We start from the raw sequence: 27,018 nt of genomic DNA, 5'->3' as shown, positions 1-27,018 counted from the left end.
TACGTTGTTCTCGCCGATGGAGCTGATCAGGTTCGGTTCGATGGGACGGCAAGTTGGTCGGGCACGCGCACCTTTGTATCCAGGCCCGGTCCTAGATTTCGGGGCCCGGGGAGAGATTTATACCAGGAGCCCATTAATAATAATAATAAATAAATAAATAATATATAAACAAATAGTATCACAAAATATTAATATCGAGCAATCTATATATTATCTTAAAAGTTTTTTCTAACATTTTTAGATGTGAAGTCCCTGACGATAGTATCAATATCGATTTTATCCGGATTTAATGTTTGGATGTTCCTCCGCACGCATGCATTATAGCCAAAGCTAACTCATCTGAATTTCTTGAAGTGTTTGTATTAGTTTAGATAAATTTATCAAGAGTTCCTCTCTGTTTTCAATGATCGCATCTAATTGTTTCCTCTTCTTCCTTTTCTCATTGCCGGATAGATATTTTTTTTGCGAGAAAAGGATGCAGCATATATTAAAGGGAAAGTATGGGCACATTACATCCAAATCTTACAGCAAGGACCCCGAAGATTAGAGCAATTACAACCCAGTCCCAACTGATGTTACTGTTCATCTTCCTCCGTTCGCCCGAGCGCCGGCGCTTCTCCACTCGCAACACACAACGAAACGGCGACCAACCACCATCAAATCCCCAGATCGAAAACCAGACACCCAACATAGGTAAGCTGCAACACATCCTCCGAAACCATGCATCAGCCGTCATGATCCTCGAACTGGACCTTCCGCTCGTCTCCTCTTGCCCAGCCGAAACGAAGCGCAACAGCAAGCAAAGGAAAGCACCGTGCAAACCAACCAACGAGGAAGAAGAAGACCCCTGGATCTTCGCCGCAGACCAGAAGAAGACCCCAAAACAGGAGGCAACCAGAAGAGGAAAACGAATTCCAAATCCAGTGCCCCCTCCCCCCACCTCGACCCGTCGACGGTCCCGGGGCAAGAGACGACAAAGTGGAGAAAGGGTCGGAGGAACTTATTCCACTGAAGCAAGTGCCACCTCCACCTTGCGGCCGCTGCCGGGAAGGAGCCTGATGCTTGTCGGAAGTCCATCTCATTTTGGGCGTCGGTTAAACCGATGCTTGTCGAAAGTCCATCTCGTTTTGGGCGTCGGTTAAACCGATGCTTGTCGAATAGACCGGTGCGGGGTCATAGGAAGAACCGGTGCTACTGATTTTTGCATAACTCGTCCAATTCAGCGTTTCTTTGAGTTCTTTCTTCATGTTTTGTTTTGCTAATCCTTTTTACTATATTTTTGGGACCTAGAAAGATTCACTTGACAAATTTGTTAGTCCCATTGATTGCATTGTCATACAATCATCAAAATCACAAACAATAGCCTAATGGAGCCATGTTCCTTACAGCTTCGAATTCCATGTATGATCTGAGTAGTCCCGTTTGGAAAGTGCTACTTCGTGAAAGTGCTAAAGTTTAATACTAACTTATCCAAATGAAAGTACTAATGGGGTAGTGGGCTAAGTTTTAGTAAAAACTCAATAACTTTTAGCATGTGTATGAGTGTTAATATGTGCTAAAATTTAGCACTCAACTTCAACTCCTCCAAATAGAGCCTAAATTGAGTTGGTTGTGAGCTAAGCAAAATGGGATCTTTAATTTAAGTCACCAATAATGCGCCTCTTTGCTACATCATCTTCCTGCTCTTATTTGCTATATCCAGACCATGTAAGCATAATTATCAGGTGCTTGTTGATAGGCGTTTCAAAGATGTACGTCAGAGTTTGATCCCACTTAGGCGGTTAGGCCTTGCCTGACGAACGTACATCACTTCTGCATGTTGGTTCCTGATATTTTCCGGAACATGCGCCTCTTGTGTGCTCCTTTATTGCAAAAAAATTAACGTGAAATTAACTTTCACAAATTTAAAAAAAAATCATAGTGGTGTAGCAGAAGCATGGTGGGCCCATAACTCGTCCGATCCCATGATCAACAAATGGTTTTGATCGTTCTTTTTGTTGTGATCATCTTTTGTTCTTTGCTCTAAGCACTACTACAGAAACACACATTTGTCCCGGTTGGAAACTGTTTTTAGTCCCGGTTTTTCAACTAGGAACACCTAACCGGGACAAATGTAGTTTTTCATCAACAAAAAAAATCAGCTCGCCAGCTCTGCATCCGGGAGCTAGCTTCTCCAAATCCAAAAGGTGACCAAAATTGCAATCTCAAAATCAAGATTCATCACCACACAGAGATCACACAGACATCACACCAGGAAGCACAAGATCCAGTTCACAACACAGAGATCGATTTGATTCACATTACACAAAGATTCATCACCAGCATAATCAAAAATGAAAAAAAAAATCACAGAGCACATGTCGTCGCCTGCCTGCGCTTGGCCGCGTCTGGCTGCGGCGGCGGCTCGCCGGGCCGCACCTGCGCCCGTCCTGGTGGGCCGGCGGCAGCTCACCGGCCCCAGCCCACGCCAAGCCGCGCCGCGGCTGCTGGCCTGTCCCCGGTGGGCGTGTGCCTGGCTGCGCACACGGCGGCAGCTCGCCGGCTTGCCCGGCGCAAGCTCGTCCCCGCCGGCGCGGGGCCCGCAGCCGCACCTGCTCGCGCCCCGACGCACGCTCGTCCCCGCCGGCCCGCGGCCGCGCCTGCTCGCGACTTGGAGCGCGGCGCACGCTCGTCCCCGCCTGCTCGGAGCGAGCTGATGGAGAGAGGGAACCGGCCGCCTGCTCGGAGCTGATGGAGAGAGGAAACGTGAGGAAGAAGCAAGCATGTGGCTGTGAGGAGATAGAGAGGAATTTTTCTGTGAGAAAATGAGCAGGTGTTAAATAAAATTTGAGTACCGTTGGTGGCGTCATATTTTATCCCGGTTGGAAATATGGACCGGGATCAAAGGCTAATATTTAATCCCGGTTGGTGGCTCCAACCGGGATAAAAGAGTCGAGAGGCCTTTTGTCCCGGGTGGAGCCACCAACCGGGATAAAAGGGAGGTTTTTGATCTCGGTTGATGCCTCCACTCGGAACAAAAGACCCCTGTCCCCCGCTGGCCCGGCTAGTTGTTGAACCCGGGACAAAAGCCACCTATTGTCCCAGGCCCAAAGGCAACCGGGATAAATGACCTGAAACAAAAGTCTGTTTTGTAGTAGTGAAGATAATATGGCAATCGATCTTCTTACTAAGCATCGGCACACTTTGCCTTTCAGTGAGAGGTCGGGGCACGGAAGGACACGCTACCGGATGTGTCTCTGTGGGTGCCCAGTGCGCTGATCACACACAGGCACGCACCGTTGCCGCAACGCAAAAGCATGCACGCCTCGATGGATATTTTTTTTTTGGAAAATTCCTCGATGGATGGATATCAACACTGATCCATCCAATCACTGAGCAATAGTTTACTGGTACGGTACTCCGATATCAATCAGTGCGCAATCGATCTCATCCCCAGCAAAAAGCAGTGTGCTGATCGATCGACGACGCAGACCAAGATGGAGACGAAAGCAAAACATGGGCTATAGTTTTATTGACCAGCTGATCGGAGAGAGCTAGTAGCTAGGCTGAACGAATGGTACCAGTACACGCGTGCGTGCACATCGATCCTAGACGACGACTGCTTCCAATCATGGACCGTCCGTCAGGTAGTAGCCCAGCACGTACAAGCTGATATATGAACCTGCGGCTACTGATGATGATCATCACATACTACATAAACGAACTTATAACACGTACGTACGTGCACGTGCACCACAGGGGACATTCATTCGTACACACTCCTACATAGACCACTAGGTCGATCGTTACGTGCATAGTACTCAAACTAAACAATAATCGAGCGATGAGCAGCAATGATAGTTAGGTCAGTCGTGCACGTGTGCGCTCCAGATGCCGTCGATCTCGGCCCATCGATCAGACCGCCTCCACGGTCCTCGGCTGCGGGATGATCACGGCCTGAGGCGGCGCCAGCGGCAGCGGCGGCGGCGGCGGCGTGATGTCGACGACGACGTGGTCGTCCTTGTTGGCGCCGTCGTCGGCGCTCATCCTGACCTCCCCGTCGGCGTCGAGGGGCGCCGCGGCGTGGGCCTGCTGCTCCTTCTCGGCGTCGGCGGCGGCCTGCTGCGCGCCCACCTGCATCTCCGACACGGCGCCGTTCTTCTTGGGGTTCCGGTACACGAAGTAGAGCCCCATCTGGGCCAGGCCGAACAGCAGGCCCAGCACGTTGGGCATCTGCACACAAGCAATACGTACGTCATCAATTTGTTTCATCAGTCATCAATCACAATTTTTCCCTTCACGAGATCGATCAGTTGATTAAATACATCTTAATTTTGGATAGCCGTTAGTTCTATATATCTAGCTGCTTTAGTCATCTGTGTTTAATTTGCTGGCTTTTCAAGAACACAACAGGAGTGAGGAGTTTAGCCTATAGCATCTGATTGAAACACTACTACCTTAGCTGCCCTTTAACGCTTGCAAGTACGTTTTGCTGTGCTTTAGTTTTGCAAAAAAGATGGTGCCGCCACTAGCTACTATATAGTTCTCAGGTGCAGAAGCCAACCCGCCCGCGTTCGAGCGCCTGCTCGAGCGTGTGGTGCTCACCGGGGGTTTTTCCCCTATTTCTCAGGTGGCCCTCTTCCGACCGTGCTTCGGCACATGAGCATGCATCTTTGGAGGATAGATTGTAGTTAGTCTTAGCTTACTTGTAAGAGGATATTGCGTGGGATGTGAGTGGGTGTGTGGTGTGCGTCTATTTGTAAGTTTAGATACAACAACTTGTACTCTAGTTTAGGGCTCCTAAAAAAAAGCTACTATATAGTGTACTGTGTTATCTTTTTGTTAGGTTCTGTCGACAGAAAACAGCTGGCTCGTGGGTCGTGACACTAGCGCAAACACCTGTACTTCACTACGCGTGATTACATAAAACAACGTGTATTAAACCATTTAGCAGCACGTTAACCTGGCTCTTTTATCTACTACCTTTGCAAGCCTGCTTGAAAGGTTAGGAAATAATAAAGCTATCACGAGTGAGTTGATTAAAAGCGAAAAGAACAAAAAAGTTGAAGATATGAGTGTGCACTGTAATTACCGCGACAAACAAATCTTTCAAGAGGAGGCCGTAGAAGAACCAGGCGACGGCGCTGATGGTCAGGAAGAAGGAGAGCCAGAAGGGCATGAACTCGACGCTCTTGGTCCTAATCACTTGACGCTGTCGTTGCAAAATTATTGACAGAAAGTTCAATTAGTTGATCCAAGTAATTAGTAATATATATAAATAATCCCGAGTGCTGGTAGTAGAGCTTACAATGATGGCGAGAGGCGCGACGAAGACGGCGAGGGCGAAGGCGGCGCCGATACCGCCGGCGATGGAGACGCGGCGCTGGCCCTCGACGTAGAACTGCAGGAAGGCGACCATGGCCCCGAAGAGCCCCATGTTCATGATGGACAGCAATTTCATGGTGAAAACCTGCGTTCGTTGCGATCGATCAGATTTTTTCACTATAATTAAATTAAATGTATATATATGTGCACCGTACCATTGCATCCTTGGGCGCGTAGACGAGGTAGATGGCGAGGTAGACGGACTCGACGACGCAGGCGATGGCGTTGATGGAGAGGAGGAGGACGTCCATGCTCAGCAGCGCGTAGTAGAGCCACAGCATTGCGCTCAGCAGCGCCACCACGTAGGGCACCGACTGGAACGACTCCGTCGACTTCTTCTTGTACACGCGGTAAAACGTCGGCCTGCAACGTAATACACATGCATAGTGATCGAGGTGATCATCAGGGGAGAAGATCAGCAGCTAGCTAGCTAATGCTAGCTAGCCTCCGTGAGAGAGAGATGAGAGAAGTTTTCAGCACTGTGCTACATATAATATACCCACACTGGTGCAAGGGTGACCAGGAAAGACAAGATGTTGCCTGCAAAATAAAACAGACAAGAAAATAATGTTAGTAGTTCATGTGCTTGCTAGTGATCATTAGCATATCGTTCCTAGCATGCATGCATACATACGGTTTTGAGTTGCACGAATTCATCTCTTAATTGAAACTGCCCTACTACATAGTACGTAGGATGCAAGGTGCAGCACGCATGTACCTAGGATCCCCACAGCAAAGACCAACGGGTGCCCAACGGTAATCATCTCGAAAGCCTTGCTCAACAACACTAATACCCCCTGCTTATAGACAAAGGCTAGCTAGCGCTGCGTAAGGGATGAACAAGGAGATCCCTCTGGGCGAGGCTGGCTGCCTAGCTTCTGCTGCTGCTGCTTCTGGTCTACCACATGACACAATGCAATGCAAGTTCCCTTCCTGGCCACCCCTTGGTATTTATAGGGCCCGGAAAGGAGCCTCCCGTCACTTGAATACTCCGATAAATCTTGTGCGAGCGGAGAGTCTGGATGATCGTCGCGGGTGTACTAGCTAGCTATCTGTTGAGCTTTGGCGCCTTTGGCCGGGCGCATACGTGTGGCCGGGCGCACTTGACACCCCCCCCCCATCCTAATCACATCCTTGGCCCGGCTTATGTGTCGCTAATCCGTGACATGTCGCGCTAATGAGGCGTCTCGGTTGACACATGGGTATTTACTTGGTCTATTACATGCCTGCATAGACTACATGTGTCGATCTCTTCGACGAGGCGCCCTCTCCCGTTCTTGATAACAAGAGCAAGTTGAGCGATCGAGATCTCTATCTTCTTCATGATCGATCAACGTGTAGATGATCAGTTTTGCGCTGCGGAAATATAATAATGGTGTAATTAAACCTGCTCCGATATATGCGTAATATTTGTATTGAGATGCATATGGACGAGAAGCAAGGTAGCATATCAGCTCTTATATATATATATATATATATATATATATATATATATATATATATATATATATATATATATTAGGGGAGGGAGACAGCTCTTCATGGGGTTCTCCACTCTAAATTTTCCAATTTTTTCATTGCTAAAATTATATTATTTAAGGTAAAAAGATCTCCAGAGTGTTAAAATTTATTTTATACAAAAGTAAAAGACACTAAGCACATACTTTATGAGGGAGCTGGAATTCCATTTCTCCGTCATTTTACTTGATGCATGGTTACTGAAAAGAGCAGCATTTTATTTCCTTTTAACCATTAACTGTGTCTGGCAGGCCGGCATGCATATGGATCGGATCCCATCACTTATTATCTGAACTTTGAAGTTCTCATTGGCGATTAATAATCAGCTTATAAAGCCGGTGAAAGTTCTAGACAAATAGTTGCTTGGGGGCATGCAGAATCTGGCAAAGCTGCAATCATGCACGTAAAATAGTAAATCTTCCCTTTTACCAAGTTATTAATTAATAAAGTGCGGTGAAAAAAAATCCGTACCAGCAACTACCCCTAGTGCTGGCACGGTTACTTTGGACCACCACGCCACAGCCCACAGGGATGCAAAGGAGGATGCTACGCGGGCGGCGGGCGAGTCAAAAGCAAGCTTAGCGCGGTAAGCAAGCGAGCACCCAGGTTACTACACACGTCGTTAGGCCGCGGCGCGATCGGAGCCGTCCACTTGCGCAGCCTTTGCCAGGCTTGGGGCCATCTCCGCCGTAGACGTGCATATGCGTGCACAGCGAGGTGGCTGGCCAGCTCTAACCCCCCGCGCGCTTTCCAGGGTAATTATGTTGGCATGCATCGTGCTCGTGCCGTGCAGTGACCATACCGATCAGTAAATTTAGAGCTTATTCCGATTAGTTAAAGCTATCGGTTAGCTGGAATCAGCTAGGTGGACCGGAGATGTAGATATACTCCCTCCGTCCTAAATTTTAGTCGTTTTGGTTTTTGTAGATATTAGATTTTGCTACGCATCTAGATATATTATTATATGTCTAGGTGTATTGTAAAAACTATATATCTAGAAAAGTTAAATTTGGGACGAATGGAGTAGTTTCTAACTGTTGGCTAGGAATTAGCTGAGTGGATTAATTAAAGCTAAAATCGTTCGGCTCGAATTGAGTGGATCAAAACAAGCTCTTATTTGAGAGGAAAAAAAACCAAGTGGTGATTGAAGGACATGATGCATGTATTCCTGTTTCTGCAATGATCTTCGACATGGTTAGTTTGCAGCCCCAATTTGTCACACTAGATAGTTATAAATTTGACCATCCTTAGTACCTTAGAGGTTTGATTATTTGCCTAGCATGCTTTGTCTACAACATTGTTATTACCCATATATCAATGGTTCATTTTCTTGTCAAATTTTACTGCGGTAGTGAGTAGTGACAGGCACCGTCACGGTTGCGGCAGGCTATAGCTAGGCTTCATTCGTCTTTGAAAAAATAAAGTAGCGTACATGTAGATTATTAGTATATGAGATATTTGTGAACATGCTAAGGCTAGCTAAGGTGTCCTCATAGTGACCTCGGACACTTTGCATGAGAAGGAGCGGGTATTGGGTGGTCAAATTAATAACCCGTGTTATCGGCACAAGCAACTAAGGTATCACCATCAATGGAATGGGATAAAGTGGAAACCCAGCTCGTCCCGTATGTAGCTTTCTACTCAATCCGTTGCAAATTATAATTCGTTTGACTTTTTTATCCCAAATTTGATCATTCATCATATTCAAAAATTTATGTAAAGTAACACTTATTTTATTGTGTCTTCCTTTATTAATATAAGTTCTTCAAGAATGATTTAAATTTGATTATTTTTATTTAATTTTTTAAGATATATAACTGGTCAAATTTTGGGTCAAAAAAGTCAAATGAATTATAATTTGGAACCGAGTGAGCAGCTAGCTAGGCATCAGTCTGTTCTCTTTGCCCATCCAGATGTCAGCATATCACTGGAATAGAAGAGATAGCTAGCTAGAGAGCCTATCCGGTAACTCCACCAGCCGTCATGTACAATAAGCTCATCATGACATCGACACAGTTTCTGCTATATTCCCTCCGTTCGTTTATGTATGACGATGGTTATTAATTGAAAAAGTCTAAATTACTTCTCTCAACTATAATCAATGTCTGGATAACCATCTAAACTATATATAATTTGATTACCCTCTAAACTGTGACATTTAGTTCACTTCACCCCATGATACAATTTGTCTTTTTCTTTGTTTCTCTATAAATAAGTTGAATTTTAATTTCAAATTTTGCGGGGTATTAGTGGACATCACAATGCACATTAAAATTATTCGTCGTTGTTTTTCATATAATATTGAACTATAATGATTAATTTATTATTAAATATCCTAACCTATCAAAATAACAATAAAAAATTATGATGCATTTTTTCTAACATGCATGTGTTATGATGTGTACTATCATCTTTAAATTTTCAACTTAAAACTCCACATATGGATGGAGAAATAAAAAAAAGACAAATTGTATTATGCGATAATTTGAACTAAAATGTATAGTTTGGGGGGTGAACCAAACGATAGTTTAGAGGGTTATCCAGACTTTGGCGATAGTTGAGGGGGGTAATTTAGACTTCTCCCATTATTAATTAGCTCAAAATTGAGCTGATCAACGTCGTATATATAAACGAACAGAGATGAAGTACTCCGACATACTAATTTGCATTGACTACTAACCAACATTGTAATAATATGTTACTTTAATAAAAGAAGAAATTATAAACATTATTATAAGGAAGCATTTTTCATAATGAATCTAGTAATGCAATGTTCGTGTCCGTGTATATAAAAATTGATGTTCAAACTAAAATAGTTTGACTAGCTAAGTTCAAACCTATACCAATACGCATGTGCTCGTATACTTGTGATCAGAGGTAGTAGCGCATAAACTTCGATCTCTATACATAGTCTGCGAAGTTAATTGACAGGCTAGAGAGCACTAGCGTATATCTTATATTAGCTATCTCTACAGCCGATGAAAGTATGTGGCGCACGCGCATACGCATGTACGGAAGCTGGCTGCTAATAATAAATTAAACATGCATGAGCAACGGAGCAATAGATATCAGGCTATGCTGCACTTGCACCCGTCGATTGCATCATCGATGTGCACTAGGGCTCAGTGCGTGCGAACACAGGCACTGCTAGCTAGTTTGCATTCCATATAGAAAAGGATGGTTCAGTTCTGGGTGGGACATGTGGCAGCAAAAGGCGTCGCGACTCGTATCTTTTGTATGCAAAGGCAAAGATAGCGCAGGATCAGCACGCTCAGGCCAGGGCTAGTGATCGCAATACTGTAGCCTCATGTAAGCATGGTGATGATGGGTGTTGATTAAAAAGAAAGCAAGCAAAGTGCCGAGACTATTGGCCATTTAGCTCCTGGAACTCGGTTGCGCCACTAGATGCCCGACAGCAGATCGATCTGACCATCCATGTAAAAATGCATGGACTCTAGCTAATGCGGCTTTCACTCTGGCAAAAGGAGAGTAGAAATTGTACTGATAAAAAAAATAAAAGATATTGTGTTCAACAAATAGGTAATAAGAAGCAACAGACTTTGAGAAGATATGGACGATGAGCGAGCGCCTTTTCACCATTTTTGAGAAGGTAACAAGAGGGTATACTAAAGAAAATGTGAAATACCACTCAGCAAAGAGTGGTTGGCATAACTCTTTCTTCCATTCGCAGCTTCCGAAACCGTGCTGGATCTGTCGATTTTCATTCATGGAAACTATTGCTAGGATGATATCATCTAAAGGTCTAGGGTCGTTTGGGAAGGGCTTCTTCAAAACGGTTTTACTAGTGAAGCCAAAACAGGTATAGTAAAAAAAAACTTCACTTGGCTTCTAGCTAGTTCATTTTATCTAAGCTTACAAAATGGTTTCACGCTGCATTATCTCAATTTGCGCATTTCCTACAAGTCATAAATCTTGACAGGTAGCTGCTATAACGTCAAGTTGTTAAGAAAAGAAACTACTCCCCTCGTTCCAAATTATAAGTCATTCCAAGAATCTTGAAGAGTCAAACTATCTTAAAATTTGACCAAAATTATAGAGAGAAATATAAAGATTTATGACATCAAATAAGTGCACTATGAAAATATAGCTAACAAAAAATCTAATGATACTTAATTGATATCATAAATGTTATTATCTTACCATATAAATTTGGTCAAACTTGAAAAACTTTGAATCTATAAGATTCTTGGAATGACTTATAATTTGAAACGGAGGGAGTACCTAGCTACTCTAGGACAAAATTTTTCCTGCATTTCCTGCAAGTTTGACTTAGGACAAAACTTGTCTAACTTAGACTCTTGTTATTTCTCACCTATGACAATGTGGCTTGTGGATTATTGTAATCTAGTTAATAAGCTGCAAAATGTACCAACAATTTGAAAAATATACCAAATGTTCATAGATGTACCAATATCTGAATTAAAATAGTTTTTTAAATCCATCATGAAATATGTCTTTATATGTAGAACATCTATTGTATCTATTTCCATATAAAATTAATCAAAGCAAGAAGTTTGACTTGGATAGACAAAAAAAATTAGAACGGAGGTAGTAATTGGAGAACAGACAGAGTATATGTAATTCCATGCATGGTAAATATTGCAGGTAATAATCTAGAGATTGATGCGTTCCGAGGTAGTGCTTATATAAGAAACTTATGGATAGAGTAGTCGCTTTTGATGTTTCATGATTAAACAATGCCGGCCTTTCCTCCTAACTGAACAACGGGGATTTGGAGATCCGAGTGTGCAATCTCTCGGCTAAAGAACTGAACTGAAGAACATAAAAGTGGAACTAGCTTCGCAATTTTATAGCACTCTTACTCTATCTGAATTTTTTTTAATTACACAGTACAACTTACACATACTCACAATGCCCGTACACTCAAATCCCTATGAACCCACATACACAAACCCCACCCTACGAGCATCTTCAAAGACCAAGCTGGCAAATTCTTGAAATTGATGAAGTCACCACGGACACCTCACTGTCGGCGGGACTGAATGCACAACGCCATTAAATCCTAGAATATTCGCTCCTACGAGGAGTCGAACCCAGAATCTGAAGTGCTACCGAAACTCTTATAACCACTAGGCTATATGACCTTTCGCTTACTCTATATGTACGTACTCATGATCAGTGTAATAAATGTACGAGCTTCTGATGACCTAACATCCAAATGAGTAAACAAGTTGAAAAAGATATATAGGGAAATGTGGTGGAATTGAAGTGCATTTTTTTCTTTCTATAGCATAGCTAGATACACCTAGACACACCTAGCTTCTTAATTAAGTGATTAATTAAGAGGTTATTTCAAGAAAATGGATAACTCTAGAGTCAGGCCGGGAGAGAACCATGGCTACATGAGTACGTTGTCGGGTTTGGAGCTTTCTACTTTCTTCGCAAAGGTACGTACCAACTCAAGAGATAGAATTTCAACAAAAAACATATCAGTACAAAAATTTACTACACAGGTACCGAAAATTTACATAAATTTAATAAAACTCCAATAATGTTTCAGATCCTGTTTGTTTCCAGAGACTTTTTTAGTCCCTATCACGTCAAAAGAAATCTTATTATTTTCGAGTATCAAATAAAATCTGTTTATAATTTTTTTACAGCTGAGTGCTAATTCGCGAGACGAATCTAATGAGTCTCATTAATCCATAATTTGCTACAGTGATGTTACAGTAACCATCCGCTAATTATGAATTAATACAACTCATTAGATTTGTCTCGCAGTTTAGTGTGGATGGCAGCGGATCGGGTTCGGGGCGGGTATCCGTGGGTTTCGGGTTTTCGGGTTTCGGGTTTGGTTTTTGGTTTTCACCCGCGGATTTGCGGGTTCGGGTACCCGAAATATTTCGGGTGTGGGGTGGATCTTTAAATACACCCACGGAGCTCCATCGGGTACCCGAAAATTTGAGCCCACAGCCCAATAGCAGCCCATTTTAGAACCCTAACTATATAACCGCCTCAGTCCTCACCCCCTCCCCTGCCGGATCCCCCCAACGGCCGTCACTCCTCATCCCGACCCCCCTCCCTCCCGGATCCACGATCCCCCCGAGTCCCCGATGGGCGACGTCCGCCAGACGCGGCGACGCCCCGACTCCTTTGCCCTCGCGCCGCACCCATCCCCTCCCGCGGCCCGCACCGCACCCATCCCCATCCAGCCACCAGCCCTGCTACCCACGACGGAGGCCGGCGGCCGGAGTTCGACGCCACCGCCCACCAGCGCCGATTGGCCCCGCTCAGCCTCCTCCTCCTGTGACCTGTCCGCCCCTACGGCACGGGCGGCGCCGGCGCACGGGCACGACACGGGCGGCGCCAGCGCACGAGCACTACGCCTGGGCACATCACTGGCAGCTCGGCACCGCACGGCTCCCGGGCACGACACGGGCAGCCCCTGAAGCGTCCCCTCATAAGAGAGAACTTAAATGTGATACAAACATCAGTCCCAGGAGGCTGATGCCACATTTATTACATCAGATGGTTCATTACCATATAAACCTCCGAGGAGGGCACTCGATACAGATGATGATAAAAAGTAACCAAGCTACGACGTAACACCAGAGCGCGACCCACATGGGATCTAGCTCGGGCTCAGAGTACTGCGTAAGCGAAATCATCTCGAACAGGGCCGGTTCCACAGGCAAGGTTGGCTGTAGAACGATAACCCTACTCGGCGTCGTCTGGTACGAAGTCTGGGTCTTCCTCTGTAAAAAGTAAGAATGGGGTGAGTACAAACGTACTCAGCAAGTCCAACCACACCCATGGAGGGGGTTATATCAGAATAACATGCTCAGGTAAAACAAGGATAAGGTTACGGCTTAATTTGCGAAAAACTAAATTTTATGTAGGGGTTTGTTTAACCGAAAACATTTCAGAAACTAGTTTTTGTAGTAACACGGAGTTCAAGTTTTAAACTGCTACCGGACTCCCCGTCCGTCGTAACACACGGCACAACTGCTGGACACAATTCCAAAACAACTCATGCTAACCCAACCCAAAGAAACACTAGTTATGTGACCACACCGTAACTCGCCCAGTACCGTGGGCACGGCTATTCGAATAGCTTTTAACTCTGCAGAGGTGTGCAACTTTACCCACAAGCGGGTACCACAACACGAGCACCGAAGTGTCGGTGTAGATCCCGACATAGCCATTACCCACCTTAGCTAGATCTGATTCGCCATTACGGGATTCACCAAGGGGTCATCGACCTTTCTCAGAGGTACGACCGGGGTATAAGTCATACTGAACATATCCCTTCTCATTGATCACCCGTTGCTCTCAGCCCCCCTGATGGCTATCACATCAACTAGTGGGGTTTATGCTAAGCCGTTGCCCATTCAGCGATCGAGTGGTTTGCACGATAGTGGAGTTAGGTGACATCACACACCAACTCGGTCCTTAGACACGACAAGATGGATATCTCCCTTCTTTGCCCTGCCATATTGGCACGAGCACACCAATTGGCAAATCCGTAGAAATGCCATCCATCCGTCTAAACTTTCTTTATAAAAACACCACATTTATCCCATCCCACATACGCACACATTTTTTTTATGAAATAAATCGTATTATGAGTAAAGTCCTAAGCATTCTAATATCGATCAACGTCCAAGCAAAATCAGACATTAATCTAGGTGGTCAAGGAATGGTCATCACAAATCAAGGGGTGGCTATCCAACCGTGTTTTTATGCAAGCAAAACATATATAATTTTATAAAGTAGGCCATTGGGTTGTGTTTATAAAAACTAGGACAGAAACATGCATCAAAGGATGGGATTGAACTTGCCGTCTTCGTAGCCTTCGGGGAGGTCCTGTCCTTCGGGCTCGGAGTCGCGGAACTGGTCCTCGTTCACCGGCTCACGATACTGCTCATCAACGAGCTCTCCTTCATTCTCACCGTGATCTACGACGCAAACAAACAAACACACAATCAAGAAAAAGGAAAAAGAGTTTTATCGTTGAGCTCGAATCGGAAATAATTAGGATATGGAGTTTGGAGTAATATTTTTGAGTGGATCTCTAATGCAATGGTCAAAACTATGTTCTGAGAGGCGTGGTAAAGTTTTAGGTTGATCCGAGGTCGTTTGGCGCATGAAATAATAAGTTAATCAAAGGTTTAGGGGTTAAATAAGGGTCCAGGGATCTGTTTGTAATTATATTTGAGAAAGCAGGGGCTTGGTTTGTATTTTAGAAACTTCTTGGGTCATTCTAAAAGGGTTAGGGGCTTATTTATAAATGTTTTCATAAGGTGGGAGGGTCTGTTTTGAAATAAAATAAAAGAAGGGATTTCTTTTGCAAAATGGTCAAAAGGTGGGGGGGGGGGTTCTTTACTAAATAGGGGAAAGGCTAGGGGGTTTTGGGCATATTGCCCTGTCTTCTTCCTCCCCCGCGCTGGGAAACAGGGGAGGGGCCGGTGTTCACCGTCGGCGCCAAATTCGGCGGCCAGGGCCTCGGGGGCGGCTCCGGGGTGAGGAGAAAAGGGTCAGGGAGGCCCGCAGGGCCGATTCCCGGCCGCAGCTCGGGCGGGGCGGTCCCAGGGCGGTCTGGCCACGACGGCGGGCGGCGGCCGCTGCGGACCGGCGTCCTAGAGGCGTGGCATTGAGCAAGGGAATGGGGAAAAGCATCACGGGGCTCCGGGAACTCGATTCACCCGCTCACCTTTGGTGGTGGCGTCCTGTGGATGTCTCTCCACGGCGGCGGGCGGCGCATGGTGTCTACGGTGGCAGTGGAGGAGGCTAGGGCAGTGGGGGCTGGGGATGTGGTGTGGAGGAGCGGCGCTGGGGGGGCTTTTATAGGTGCGATAGGCGGTGGAGGTGAGGGTGCGGCGGTGGCGGCCTGACGGACTCCGCGGCCGGCTTTAATGGCGATGGGGGGGGGGCCGGCGGGCGCTGTGCGGCACTGGCGTGGCATCAACGGCGGCGGTGGTGCGGTCGGCGAAGCGAATGCTGGTGACGCGACGCCTCGGGCGACCGGCGCAGGCGGCGCTGTGCCAAGGTCGCCGGCACTGTGCGTGCGCCGAGGCGGGACGTGATGCGTCGGGCAGGCGGCGACCCGGTGCAGGTGGTGCTGTGCGGCCGTCAACGGTGGCGGTGTGCGTGTGCGCGGGCCGGTGCCGCGGCTCGGCGCACCACGGCGCGGCGAGCTCGCGCGTCCGAGCGCGGGCGCGGCCTACCTTGGCGTGGCGCGCTGCTCGGCCAGGGAGGGGAGGCCGGGGTGGAACGCGCGGGCGTGTGCGGGTGGGAGCAGGAAGCGGCTGGGGTGCCGCGTGGGGCAGGCAGGCATGGGCGAGCGGCGTTAGGGGCCGGCGGGCGCGTACCGCATGCGCGTGCTCGCGTGGGGTCGGTGGCACGCGGCTCTGCAGTGAGGGGACAAGGTCGGGGCCAGGTCGGGCGGCGTGCGCGCGGCCGAGCGGCTGCGGAGCAGGGGGCGCCGGGTCGGGCGGCGCTCGGGAGCGGGGAGCCGGGCACAGCGTGCTCGGGGAGGAGAGAGGGAAGGGAGTGCCGAGCGCGCAGGGAGATAGAAGAGAGAGAGGAAAAGAAAAGAAGAAAAAGGAAAAAGGAAAAATAGGAGAGAGAAAAAGAAAAGAAGGGGGGAGAGAGAGGGAGAGAGATTTGCGCTGGATCCGCGGCGCGCGGTCGGCCACGCGCATCGCCGATCACGCGTGCGCGGTCGGGTGCGTGCGTGGCCGGGTGCGTGCGCGAGTCAAGGGCAAACAGGGTGATGGATTCGGGTGTCGGGTCTTTCAGGGATTGGGAGGTTGGGCGGAAAAGCTCCGAGCTCAACGATTAAAAGGCGGTTTTTAGCGAACGATTTGATTTGGTAATTTCAGGATGTTACAAACCTACCCCACTTAAAATGAATCTCGTGCCCGAGATTCGGCTGGTTTCTAAAAAAGTGGGGAAATTCCTTCTTTAGAGCGTCTTCGCATTCCCACATCGCTTCTTCTATTCCGTGTCTGCTCCACTGCACTCTGCATATCCGTACTTCGGAGTTTCTGGTCCTCCTGGTGACAGTGTCTAGAATCTTGACCGGTATTTCCTGGTACCGCAGGTCTGGCTGTAGATCTATTGTTTCTACTGGCACGTGCTCTGCCTCGGGTACCCTCAAACACCTTCTTAATTGCGAGACATGAAACACTGGGTGGATATCTGACATTTCCTCCGGTAGCTCCAGGCGGTATGCCACTGCTCCAACTTTCTTCAGAACTCGGTATGGCCCAATGTATCGAGGGGCCAACTTTCCTTGTACCTGAAATCTTCGGGTTCCTCGAATGGGTGACACCTTGAGATAAACGAAATCTCCAGGGTTGAAGCTTATTTCCCATCTTTTCTTATCTGCGTAGCTCTTCTGCCTTGACTGGGCTGCCTTTAGCTTTTCTCTAATCTCGACAACTCTTTCTTCCGCTTCCTTTATAAGTGCGGGCCCGACTAGAGCACGTTCTCCAACTTCTAACCACATCAGCGGAGTTCTGCACTTTCTTCCGTAGAGTGCTTCGAACGGTGACATGCCCAAACTTGCTTGATAGCCGTTGTTGTATGAAAATTCTGCATAAGGTAAACTTTGTTCCCAATCCTTGCCATAGGTGAGAACACATGCTCTTAACATATCCTCCATGATCTGATTCACCCTTTCTGTCTGGCCATCCGTTTGCGGGTGATAAGCGGAGCTGAAATCCAACTTGGTGCCTATGGCTTTATGCAGACTTTTCCAAAACCTAGAGGTGAACTGGGTCCCTCTATCTGAAACAATGCGGCTGGGCACACCATGCAACTTCACTATGTTCTCCACATAGAGCTTGGCTAGCTTTTCTCCACCGTAGTTGGTTCGTACGGGTATGAAGTGAGCCGCTTTAGTGAGTCGGTCCACTATTACCCATATGGAGTCATGTCCTCTCTGGGTTCTGGGTAAACCCACTACAAAATCCATTCCTATTTCATCCCATTTCCAAACCGGGATGGGTAGGGGTTGTAACAGTCCTGCTGGCTTCTGATGTTCGGCCTTGATCATTTGACAAGTATCACAACGAGCGACAAACCGTAAGATATCCGCCATCATCCCATTCCACTAGTATTTTTGTTGAGAAAATTCCCTATAAGGCCCTGAGACAAATGACACTTCCTTCTATGGCCCTGGAAAGTTCAAACTCCCTTCTTTAGCCCTATTTTTATCTTGCATCCCTTATATGGCCCTGCCGTGAGATCTCTAGTTAAATCTCAGTTAAGTGGCTGTGAAAAGACAAAAATACCCCTAACTCCCTCTGAAGCTACCGCGCCTCTCCCCCGCCGATGTGATTTACATTATTATGTGAATCTATTATATTGTACGTGAATCTAGTGTGTTAAAAATGTGGAGAATTTGCTGCATAATATCGTGCTGTACATCTCCAATATCTGTTCTCCATGAGATCCCAATATCTGTTGTTTGTGCGCCAGGGGTACTATTGTCTTTTCACAGTCACTTTAACTGGGAGTTAACTGCAAATGTAACGGCAGGGCCATGGAAGGGAAGGAAAATGAAATCAGGGTCAAATAAGGAAGTTGCAATTTTGCAGGGCCATAGAAGGAAACGTGATTTGTTTGAGGGCCTTGCAGGGAATTTCCCCATTTTTGTTTCAAGTCCATATACATTTTGGTGGATCCTGGGTGAATGGAATATGCCGAGTTGTGAGCTTCATCCATGATTATCTGCTTGAAGTCTCCTTTCTGGGGCACACAAATTCTATCTTTATACCATAAGGTTCCCCTATTATCCACCCTAAAATCTGGTGCCTTATTTTCTCCAGTCTGCCTTCGAATTTCCATCAGTCTCTTGTCCGATCTTTGTGCTTTTCTGATTCTGTCCTCTAGTGTGGATTGGATATTTAGCACTTGGCTGGAGCCTCGAGGGACAATGTGCACATTTAATCGTGCCATCTCCTCGCGCAGATGGTCATCTTTGGGTCCATAGGATTTCCGACTTAAGGCATCGGCCACTACGTTTGCCTTTCCGGGGTGGTAATGGATTTCCAAGTTATAATCCTTAACCAACTCCAACCATCTTCTTTGCCTTAAGTTCAAATCTGGCTGGGTGAAGATATACTTCAGGCTCTTATGGTCGGTATAGATCTCGCACTTATTTCCAATCAGATAATGCCTCCAAATTTTAAGAGCGTGCACTACGGTTGCAAGTTCCAAATCGTGGGTTGGATAGTTCTGCTCGTGAGACCTGAGCTGGCGGGAAGCATATGCAACAACTTTCCCGTCTTGCATCAGTACACAACCCAATCCTTGTCGGGACGCATCACAATAGATGACAAAATTCCGATGAATATCTGGTAGGGTCAGTACTGGAGCGGTAGTCAATCTTCGCTTCAGTTCCTGGAAACTCCTTTCACATGACTCTGTCCAGGTGAATTTCTTCTCCTTCTTTAGCAGTTCTGTCATGGGTCGGGCTATCTTAGAAAATTCTTCAATGAATCTCCGATAATATCCAGCTAATCCAAGGAAATTTCTGATCTCACTGATGTTGGTCGGTGGTTGCCAATTGGAGACTGATTCGACCTTCTCGGGATCCACTGCTACTCCTTCCGCGGTCAGAATATGACCAAGGAAGGCTACTTTCTCTAGCCAAAACTCACACTTGCTGAATTTGGCGTATAGCCTATGCACCCTCAGCTTTTCCAAAACTACCCTTAGGTGCTGCTCGTGCTCCTGAATACTCTTCGAGTAAATAAGTATGTCGTCGATGAAGACTATGACAAATTATCTAACTCGTCCATAAACACTTTGTTCATGAGGTTCATGAAATAGGCAGGTGCATTTGTCAGCCCAAAAGACATCACCGTGAACTCAAACTGCCCATATCAGGTGACAAAGGCTATCTTCGGGATGTCACTCTCCCTAATCTTGAGCTAGAAATACCCTGATCTGAGATAAATTTTGGAGAAGTATTTGGCTCCTTTTAACTGATCAAAAAGGTCATCGATCCTGGGAAGGGGGTACTTGTTCTTGATAGTGACTTCGTTTAGTGCCCGGTAATCTACACACAACCTCATACTTCCGTCCTTCTTCTTGACAAATAGAACCGGGGCTCCCCAAGGAGACGAACTTGGCCTGATAAAGCCGATTCGTTGTAGTTCTTCCAGTTGTTTCTTCAATTCAGCTAACTCCGAGGCTGCCATCCTATAGGGTCTCTTGGCTATAGGGGCGGTTCCAGGGACAAGGTCAATAACAAACTCTATATCCCTATCTGGTGGCATACTGGGAAGTTCTTCGGGGAAAACATCTGGGTACTCATTCACTATTGGGACTTCTTCCAAAGACTTGGCTTCCATGCTAAATACCATTGGGTTTGATCCACTTTCACGGGTATGGCAGGTCACTCGTACTCCTTCTGAGTTTGTTAGGTGTACCACTTTGTCAGTACAACCTATGAGACCATTATGTTGGCTTAACCAATCCATTCCAAGGATCACATCTATCCCTTCTGACTTAAGTACTACTAGATCCGCTAGAAATTCTACCCCACTTAAATTGATCCTTACCCGTAGACAACCCAGTTGACACCTGATGTCTCCTCCGAGTGTTCGGGTTAATAGGGGTGTTTTTAGTAGTACTGTAGGTATTTTATGTTTTTCCACAAAACTTGAGGATATGAATGAGTGTGATGCTCCAGAATCAAATAATACTGTTGCGAGGGTTGAGCTGACTAGGTACTCACCGAGTACTATGCCCTGAGCTCCTTGAGCTTCCTGTGCGTCGATGTGGTTGACGCGGGCTCGTCCAAACGACTGCTGAGGCTGCCTCATCTGCTGACTATTGTTGTTGGTGTTGTTATTGCCGCGGATGGGTACTCGGTTGGCACCGGTCAGGACTGGCTTTGGTCCGTTCACCGTGTTGGAGAAGGCTGACATAGCGGGCTTGTTCTTGGCATAGGGACAGTCGGCGATGAAGTGTCCCATCTCTCGGCAGTTGAATCAGGCCCTCACATTGCTGTTGTTGGTGGTGACCTGGCTTGCATTACTTTGCAGGGCCCTCATGATGTTCTGGCTTCTGGGCTGGGTGTTAGGGGCCCGTGGTCCTGTCACTTGAGACTGAGTTCTGTACTGCATTGGGGCTTGGGACCTTGGTGCGTTGTAGCTGAAGCTTCTGGGCTTCTGGAAACGATCCTGCTGGCGTGACTTGCTCTCCAGGAACTTGCGCTTGTTATCCTTTCTTTCATCAATCTTGGCCTTCTCTGTGAGGATCGCCTTGTTCATCAAGGTGTTGAAATCAGGATAGATCTGAAGGGTGAGCAGGGTCCTGAGTTCTGGGTTTAGTCCCTTATTGAACATATCTTGCTTCTTCTCGTCGTCGTTCACTTCTTCTGGTGCATAGCGAGCCAGCTCCACAAATTGGTGAGTATACTCTTCCACCGACATACTCCCCTGCTGAAGTGCATGGAATTCATCTACCTTGCGCTTCATGGTGGCCGAGGGGATGTGATAACGGCGGAACTCCTTCACGAATTCGTTCCAAGTGATGGTGGAGGCATCTTTGGCAGCAGCGCAGTAATTCTCCCACCAGGCTAAGGCAGACCCGGTGAGTTGATGTGCTGCCAGCAGAACTTTATCACGATCCTGGCACTCGAACAGCTCAAGCTTCCTCTGGATCACACGTAGCCAGTCATCTGCATCCAAAGGCTTGCTGGATCCAGCATAGGTGGGCGGCTTGGTCCTCAGGAAAGCTGTCAGCTTGTCATTCATGGTTTGTCCTCGTGGCTGCCTATTGACAAGGGCATTGGCCAGTGTTTCTAAGATGAGGGTCTGATTGTGGATTATTTGCGCCAGGTCCCCGAGGGGTGGTGGTGGTGGCAGTGGCACTTCTTGATTTTCTCCTCGGTTCTGGCTCACTTCTTGTTCATCCTGGGGAGGGTTCTGCCCATCCGGCTGCACTCCCATATCAGCGACTGGAGGGTTCCGAATGCGGGAGGCCCTCGTAACGCTTCGGGAAGCCATCTGTAAATTGGGTAGAGTTTTTATGAGATTTAGGATTAAGTGATGTTTAAGTTATTTAAATCGTATTTTTGAAAAGGCAGATTCTACTTTCTGCCGAAAAGCACACAAACAACAAGCACACACACAAAGCAAACAACAAGCGCAAACAACTTTATTACTGCAAGGGGGGGTACAACACGGGCAGGGCCAAACGCGTACTACACGTCCGGGTACACCACCTCAAAAGAAAAAGGGGGCACAACTCTTCTTCGGACCACACGGCTTCATCCCTTGACGGTCGCTAGCACTTCAGGCAAACTCATTGGCTTGAGTGGGTTCTTCCCTCGGAAGGGAACTCACGTCTTCCAGGGGAATGTGCAGTACTTGCTCGCCGTCCTCTAGATCTCCGTTTTCTCGGGGTTGCGTAGTGGCTTCTCTTGCGGCGGCGGCCGTAGACCTTCCAGGGTTCTCGGGTGGGGCTTGTGGGTTTCCAAAGAGTGGTCCCCATCCTATGACGGGCGTCCCGAGCAGAACATGGTCTTCTCCTATTGCCGGGACTGGGGTTCCACTTCTTGCCCATTCTTGCATACGCTGGTCCTGGGCTTGCCTGAGGCTCTCCTGAGCAACTGCTTCACTACTGACCGCGGCTGCGGCTCTCGCCTCAGCTTGGACTGCTCGGATCCGTTGCAGTCTCACCGCGAACTCTGCTTGCTCGGCTCGATGGGTCTGTTTCCTCAGCAGGTTGGCTTGCTCGTCAAAGAGCTGATCCAAGGAGGCTAGGTAGGTAGCCACTTGGTACAGGAGGCCTTCTTCATGGCGGCGCCGTTCCAGGCTCCTCATTCGAGCTTCCCAAACTGGGGTTCTGATGGCCGGCGGAAAGAACCTCATTGGTGCGGGGGCGAGGTGTCTTTCAAAAATCCGGCATAGGTAACGGAGTGCTTTCCTGACGGCTAAGGGATAGGTGTCCTGGTGCCTAAACCCTGTAGCGGTCACTCGCCATGACTAGATGTCGGGGTGGCGGTCACTTCTGGCGATGACTAGGATCACCCTGCAGCGGAGGGTGCCATGATGCTCGTACTCTCGTATTCGGGCTTGGAGAGCGGCTAGGGAATTCTCGGCGCGTGTGGCTCTTGTCTGTTGTTCTTCCAGTTCTGCCTCTTTTTCTTCCATTTGGACTTGGAGAGCGGCTAGGGAATACTCGGCGTGTACGGTTCTTGTCCGTTGTTCATCCAGCTCTTGGGTTGCCTTCTCTGCTCTGTGGACTTGTTGCTTTAGTTGTGCCGCTTGTTCGCGGTAGAGCTCATCCAGGCCAGCGAGATAGATGGATAGGTGAGAGACCGTGTCTTCTAGGTCTTCTTCTTCTCTTCCAAGTCCTCTCATCCGGGCAATCCATGTGCGTCCTCTTCCTTCGGTCGGCGGGAAAAATCTCATAGGAGTCCGCCGGAGGTGATGCCTGTAGATCACGCGTAAACGTCGCAGAGCTTTGCGGGCGGCTTTTCGATAGGTGTCCGGAAAGCGAAAACCAATAGTGGAGATGAACCAAGGGTCCACATCTGGGTAGCGGGTGATCCTTGGCACGAAGATCATCAGGTCGCACCGAAGAGTGCCCTTGGAGTCGTACTCCCGGTAGAGAAACTCTGGTGGGTCCACAACTCCAATGCGTTCTAGGCTGAGTATCAACAACTTAGGAAGGCCGGGCTCTGCGTGACAGATTCCGCCGATCCATCCATTGTCAGCCATCTGGAATAGGGCAAGAACCAGTGGTAAGTGTTTGTGTGAAGAAGGGTTAAGGAAGGAATAATCTTAGTGTGAAAGGGCCTAAAAATAGGGTTTCGCTCCTAGGGTTACGTCCTACGGCCAACCTACGGCTCTGATACCACTTGAAGCATCCCCTCATAAGAGAGAACTTAAATGTGATACAAACATCAATCCCAGGAGGCTGATGCCACATTTATTACATCAGATGGTTCATTACCATACAAACCTCCGAGGAGGGCACTCGATACAGATGATGATAAAAAGTAACCAAGCTACGACGTAACACCAGAGTGCGACCCACATGGGATCTAGCTCGGGCTCAGAGTACTGCGTCAGCGAAATCATCTCGAATAGGGCCGGTTCCACAGGCAAGGTTGGGTGTAGAACGATAACCCTACTCGGCGTCGTCTGGTACGAAGTCTGGGTCTTCCTCTGTAAAAAGTAAGAATGGGATGAGTACAAACGTACTCAGTAAGTCCAACCACACCCACGGAGGGGGTTATATCAGAATAACATGCTCAGGTAAAATAAGGATAAGGTTACGGCTTAATTTGCGAAAAACTAAATTTTATGTAGGGGTTTGTTTAACCGAAAACATTTCAGAAACCAGTTTTTGTAGTAACACGGAGTTCAAGTTTTAAACTGCTACCGGACTCCCCGTCCATCGTAGCACACGGCACAACTGCCGGACACAATTCCAAAACAACTCACGCTAACCCAACCCAAAGAAACACGAGTTATGTGACCACACCGTAACTCGCCCAGTACCGTGGGCACGGCTATTCGAATAGTTTTTAACTCTGCAGAGGTGTGCAACTTTACCCACAAGCGGGTACCACAATACGAGCACCGAAGTGTCGGTGTAGATCCCGACATAGCCATTACCCACCTTAGCTAGATCTGATTCGCCATCACGGGATTCACCAAGGGGTCATCGACCTTTCTCAGAGGTACGACCGGGGTATAAGTCATACTGAACATATCCCTTCTCCTTGATCACCCGTTGCTCTCAGCCCCCCTGATGGCTATCACATCAACTAGTGCGTTTTATGCTAAGCCGTTGCCCATTCAACGGTCGAGTGGTTTGCACGATAGTGGAGTTAGGTGAGATGACACACCAACTCGATCCTTAGACACGACATGATGGATATCTCCCTTCTTTGCCCTGCCATATTGGCACGAGCACACCAATTGGCAAATCCATAGAAATGCCATCCATCCGTCTAAACTTTCTTTATAAAAACACCACATTTATCCCATCCCACATACGCACACATTTTCTTTATGTAATAAATCATATTATGAGTAAAATCCTAAGCATTCTAATATCGATCAACGTCCAAGCAAAATCAGACATTAATGTAGGTGGTCAAGGAATGGTCATCACAAATCAAGGGGTGGCTATCCAACCGTGTTTTTATGCAAGCAAAACATATGCAATTTTATAAAGCAGGCTATTGGGTTGTGTTTATAAAAACTAGGACAGAAACATGCATCAAAGGATGGGATTGAACTTGCCGTCTTCGTAGCCTTCGGGGAGGTCCTGTCCTTCGGGCTCGGAGTCACGGAACTGGTCCTCGTTCACCGGCTCGCGATACTGCTCGTCAACTGGCTCTCCTTTGTTCTCACCGTGATCTACGACGCAAACAAACAAACACACAATCAAGAAAAAGGAAAAAGAGTTTTATCGTTGAGCTCGAATCGGAAATAATTAGGATATGGAGTTTGGAGTAATATTTTTGAGTGGATCTCTAATGGCATGGTCAAAACTATGTTATGAGATGCGTGGTAAAGTTTTAGGTTGATCAGAGGTCGTTTGGTGCATGAAATGATAGGTTAATCAAAGGTTTAGGGGTTAAATAAGGGTCCAGGGACCTGTTTGTAATTATATTTGAGAAAGCAGGGGCTTGGTTTGTATTTTAGAAACTTCTTGGGTCATTCTAAAAGGGTCAGCGGCTTATTTATAAATGTTTTCATAAGGTGGGAGGGTCTGTTTTGAAATAAAATAAAAGAAGGGATTTCTTTTGCAAAATGGTCAAAAGGTGGGGGGGGTTCTTTACTAAATAGGGGAAAGGCTAGGGGGTTTTGGGCATATTGCCCTGTCTTCTTCCTCCCCCACGCTGGGAAACAGGGGAGGGGCCGGTGTTCGCCGTCGGCGCCAAATCCGGCGGCCAGGGCCTCGGGGGCGGCTCCGGGGTGAGGGGAAAAGGGTCAGGTAGGCCCGCAGGGCCGATTCCCGGCCGCAGCTCGGGCGGGGTGGTCCCAGGGCGGTCTGGCCACGACGGCGGGCGGCGGCAGCTGCGGACCGGCGTCCCAGAGGCGTGGCAGTGAGCAAGGGAAGGGGGGAAAGCATCACGGGGCTCCGAGAACTCGATTCACCCACTCACCTTTAGTGGTGGCGTCCTGTGGATGTCTCTCCATGGCGGCGGGCGGCGCTTGGTGTCTACGGTGGCGGTTGAGGAGGCTAGGGCAGTGGGGACTGGGGATGTGGTGCGGAGGAGCGGCGCCGCGGGGGGGGGGGGGGGGGGCTTTTTTAGGCGCGATAGGCGGTGGAGGTGAGGGTGCGGCGGTGGCGGCCTGACGGACTCCGCGGCCGGCTTTAATGGCGATGGGGGGGGGGGGGCCGGCGGGCGCTGTGCGGCACTGGCGTGGCGTCAACGGCGGCGGTGGTGCGGTCAGCAAAGCGAATGCTGGTGACGCGATGCCTCGGGCGACCGGCGCAGGCGGCGCTGTGCCAAGGTCACCGGCGCTGTGCGTGCGCCGAGGCAGGACGTGAAGCGTCGGGCAGGCGGCGACCCGGTGCAGGTGGTGCTGTGTGGCCGTCAACGGTGGCGGTGTGCGTGTGCGCGGGCCGGTGCCGCGGCTCGGCGCACAATGACGCGGCGAGCTCGCGCGTCCGAGCGCGGGCGCGACCTACCTTGGCGCGGCGCGCTGCTCGGCCAGGGAGGGGAGGTTGGGGTGGAACGCGCGGGCGTGCGCGGGTGGGAGCAGGACGTGGCCGGGGTGCCGCGCGGGGCAGGCAGGTGGGGGCGAGCGGCGTTCGGGGCCGGCGGGCGCATACCGCGTGCGCGTGCCCGCGTGGGGTCGGCGGTACGCGGCTCTGCAGCGAGTGGACGAGGTCGGGGCCAGGCCGGGCGGCGTGCGCGCGGCCGAGCGGCTGCGGAGCAGGGTGCGCCGGGTCGGGCGGCGCTCGGGAGCGGGGAGCCGGGCACGGCGTGCTCGGGGAGGAGAGAGGGAAGGGAGTGCCGAGCGCGCGGGGAGAGAGAAGAGAGAGAGGAAAAGAAAAGAAGAAAAAGGAAAAAGGAAAAATAGGAGAGAGAAAAAGAAAAGGAGGGGAGAGAGAGAGAAAGAAGAGAGAGGGAGAGAGATTCGCGCCGGATCCGCGGCA

General features: G+C 48.4%; 1 protein-coding gene across 1 annotated transcript; it reads right to left on the bottom strand.

Moving 5' to 3' along the window:
* Positions 1-3,894: 3,894 nt before the first annotated feature.
* On the bottom strand, positions 3,895-6,128 carry LOC120648139 (bidirectional sugar transporter SWEET12-like). Its single transcript, XM_039924889.1, has 6 exons — positions 6,083-6,128; positions 5,868-5,904; positions 5,520-5,727; positions 5,288-5,449; positions 5,072-5,191; positions 3,895-4,212 (listed from the first exon to the last, which is right to left on the bottom strand). Exons 1-6 carry the CDS (start codon positions 6,126-6,128, stop codon positions 3,895-3,897), a joined length of 891 nt encoding a protein of 296 aa, XP_039780823.1.
* Positions 6,129-27,018: the final 20,890 nt, after the last annotated feature.

Source organism: Panicum virgatum, chromosome 9K (genome assembly GCF_016808335.1).
Source record: "Panicum virgatum strain AP13 chromosome 9K, P.virgatum_v5, whole genome shotgun sequence".
Taxonomy (NCBI): domain Eukaryota; kingdom Viridiplantae; phylum Streptophyta; class Magnoliopsida; order Poales; family Poaceae; genus Panicum; species Panicum virgatum.
This window is presented reverse-complemented; position numbering and strand designations above follow the sequence as displayed.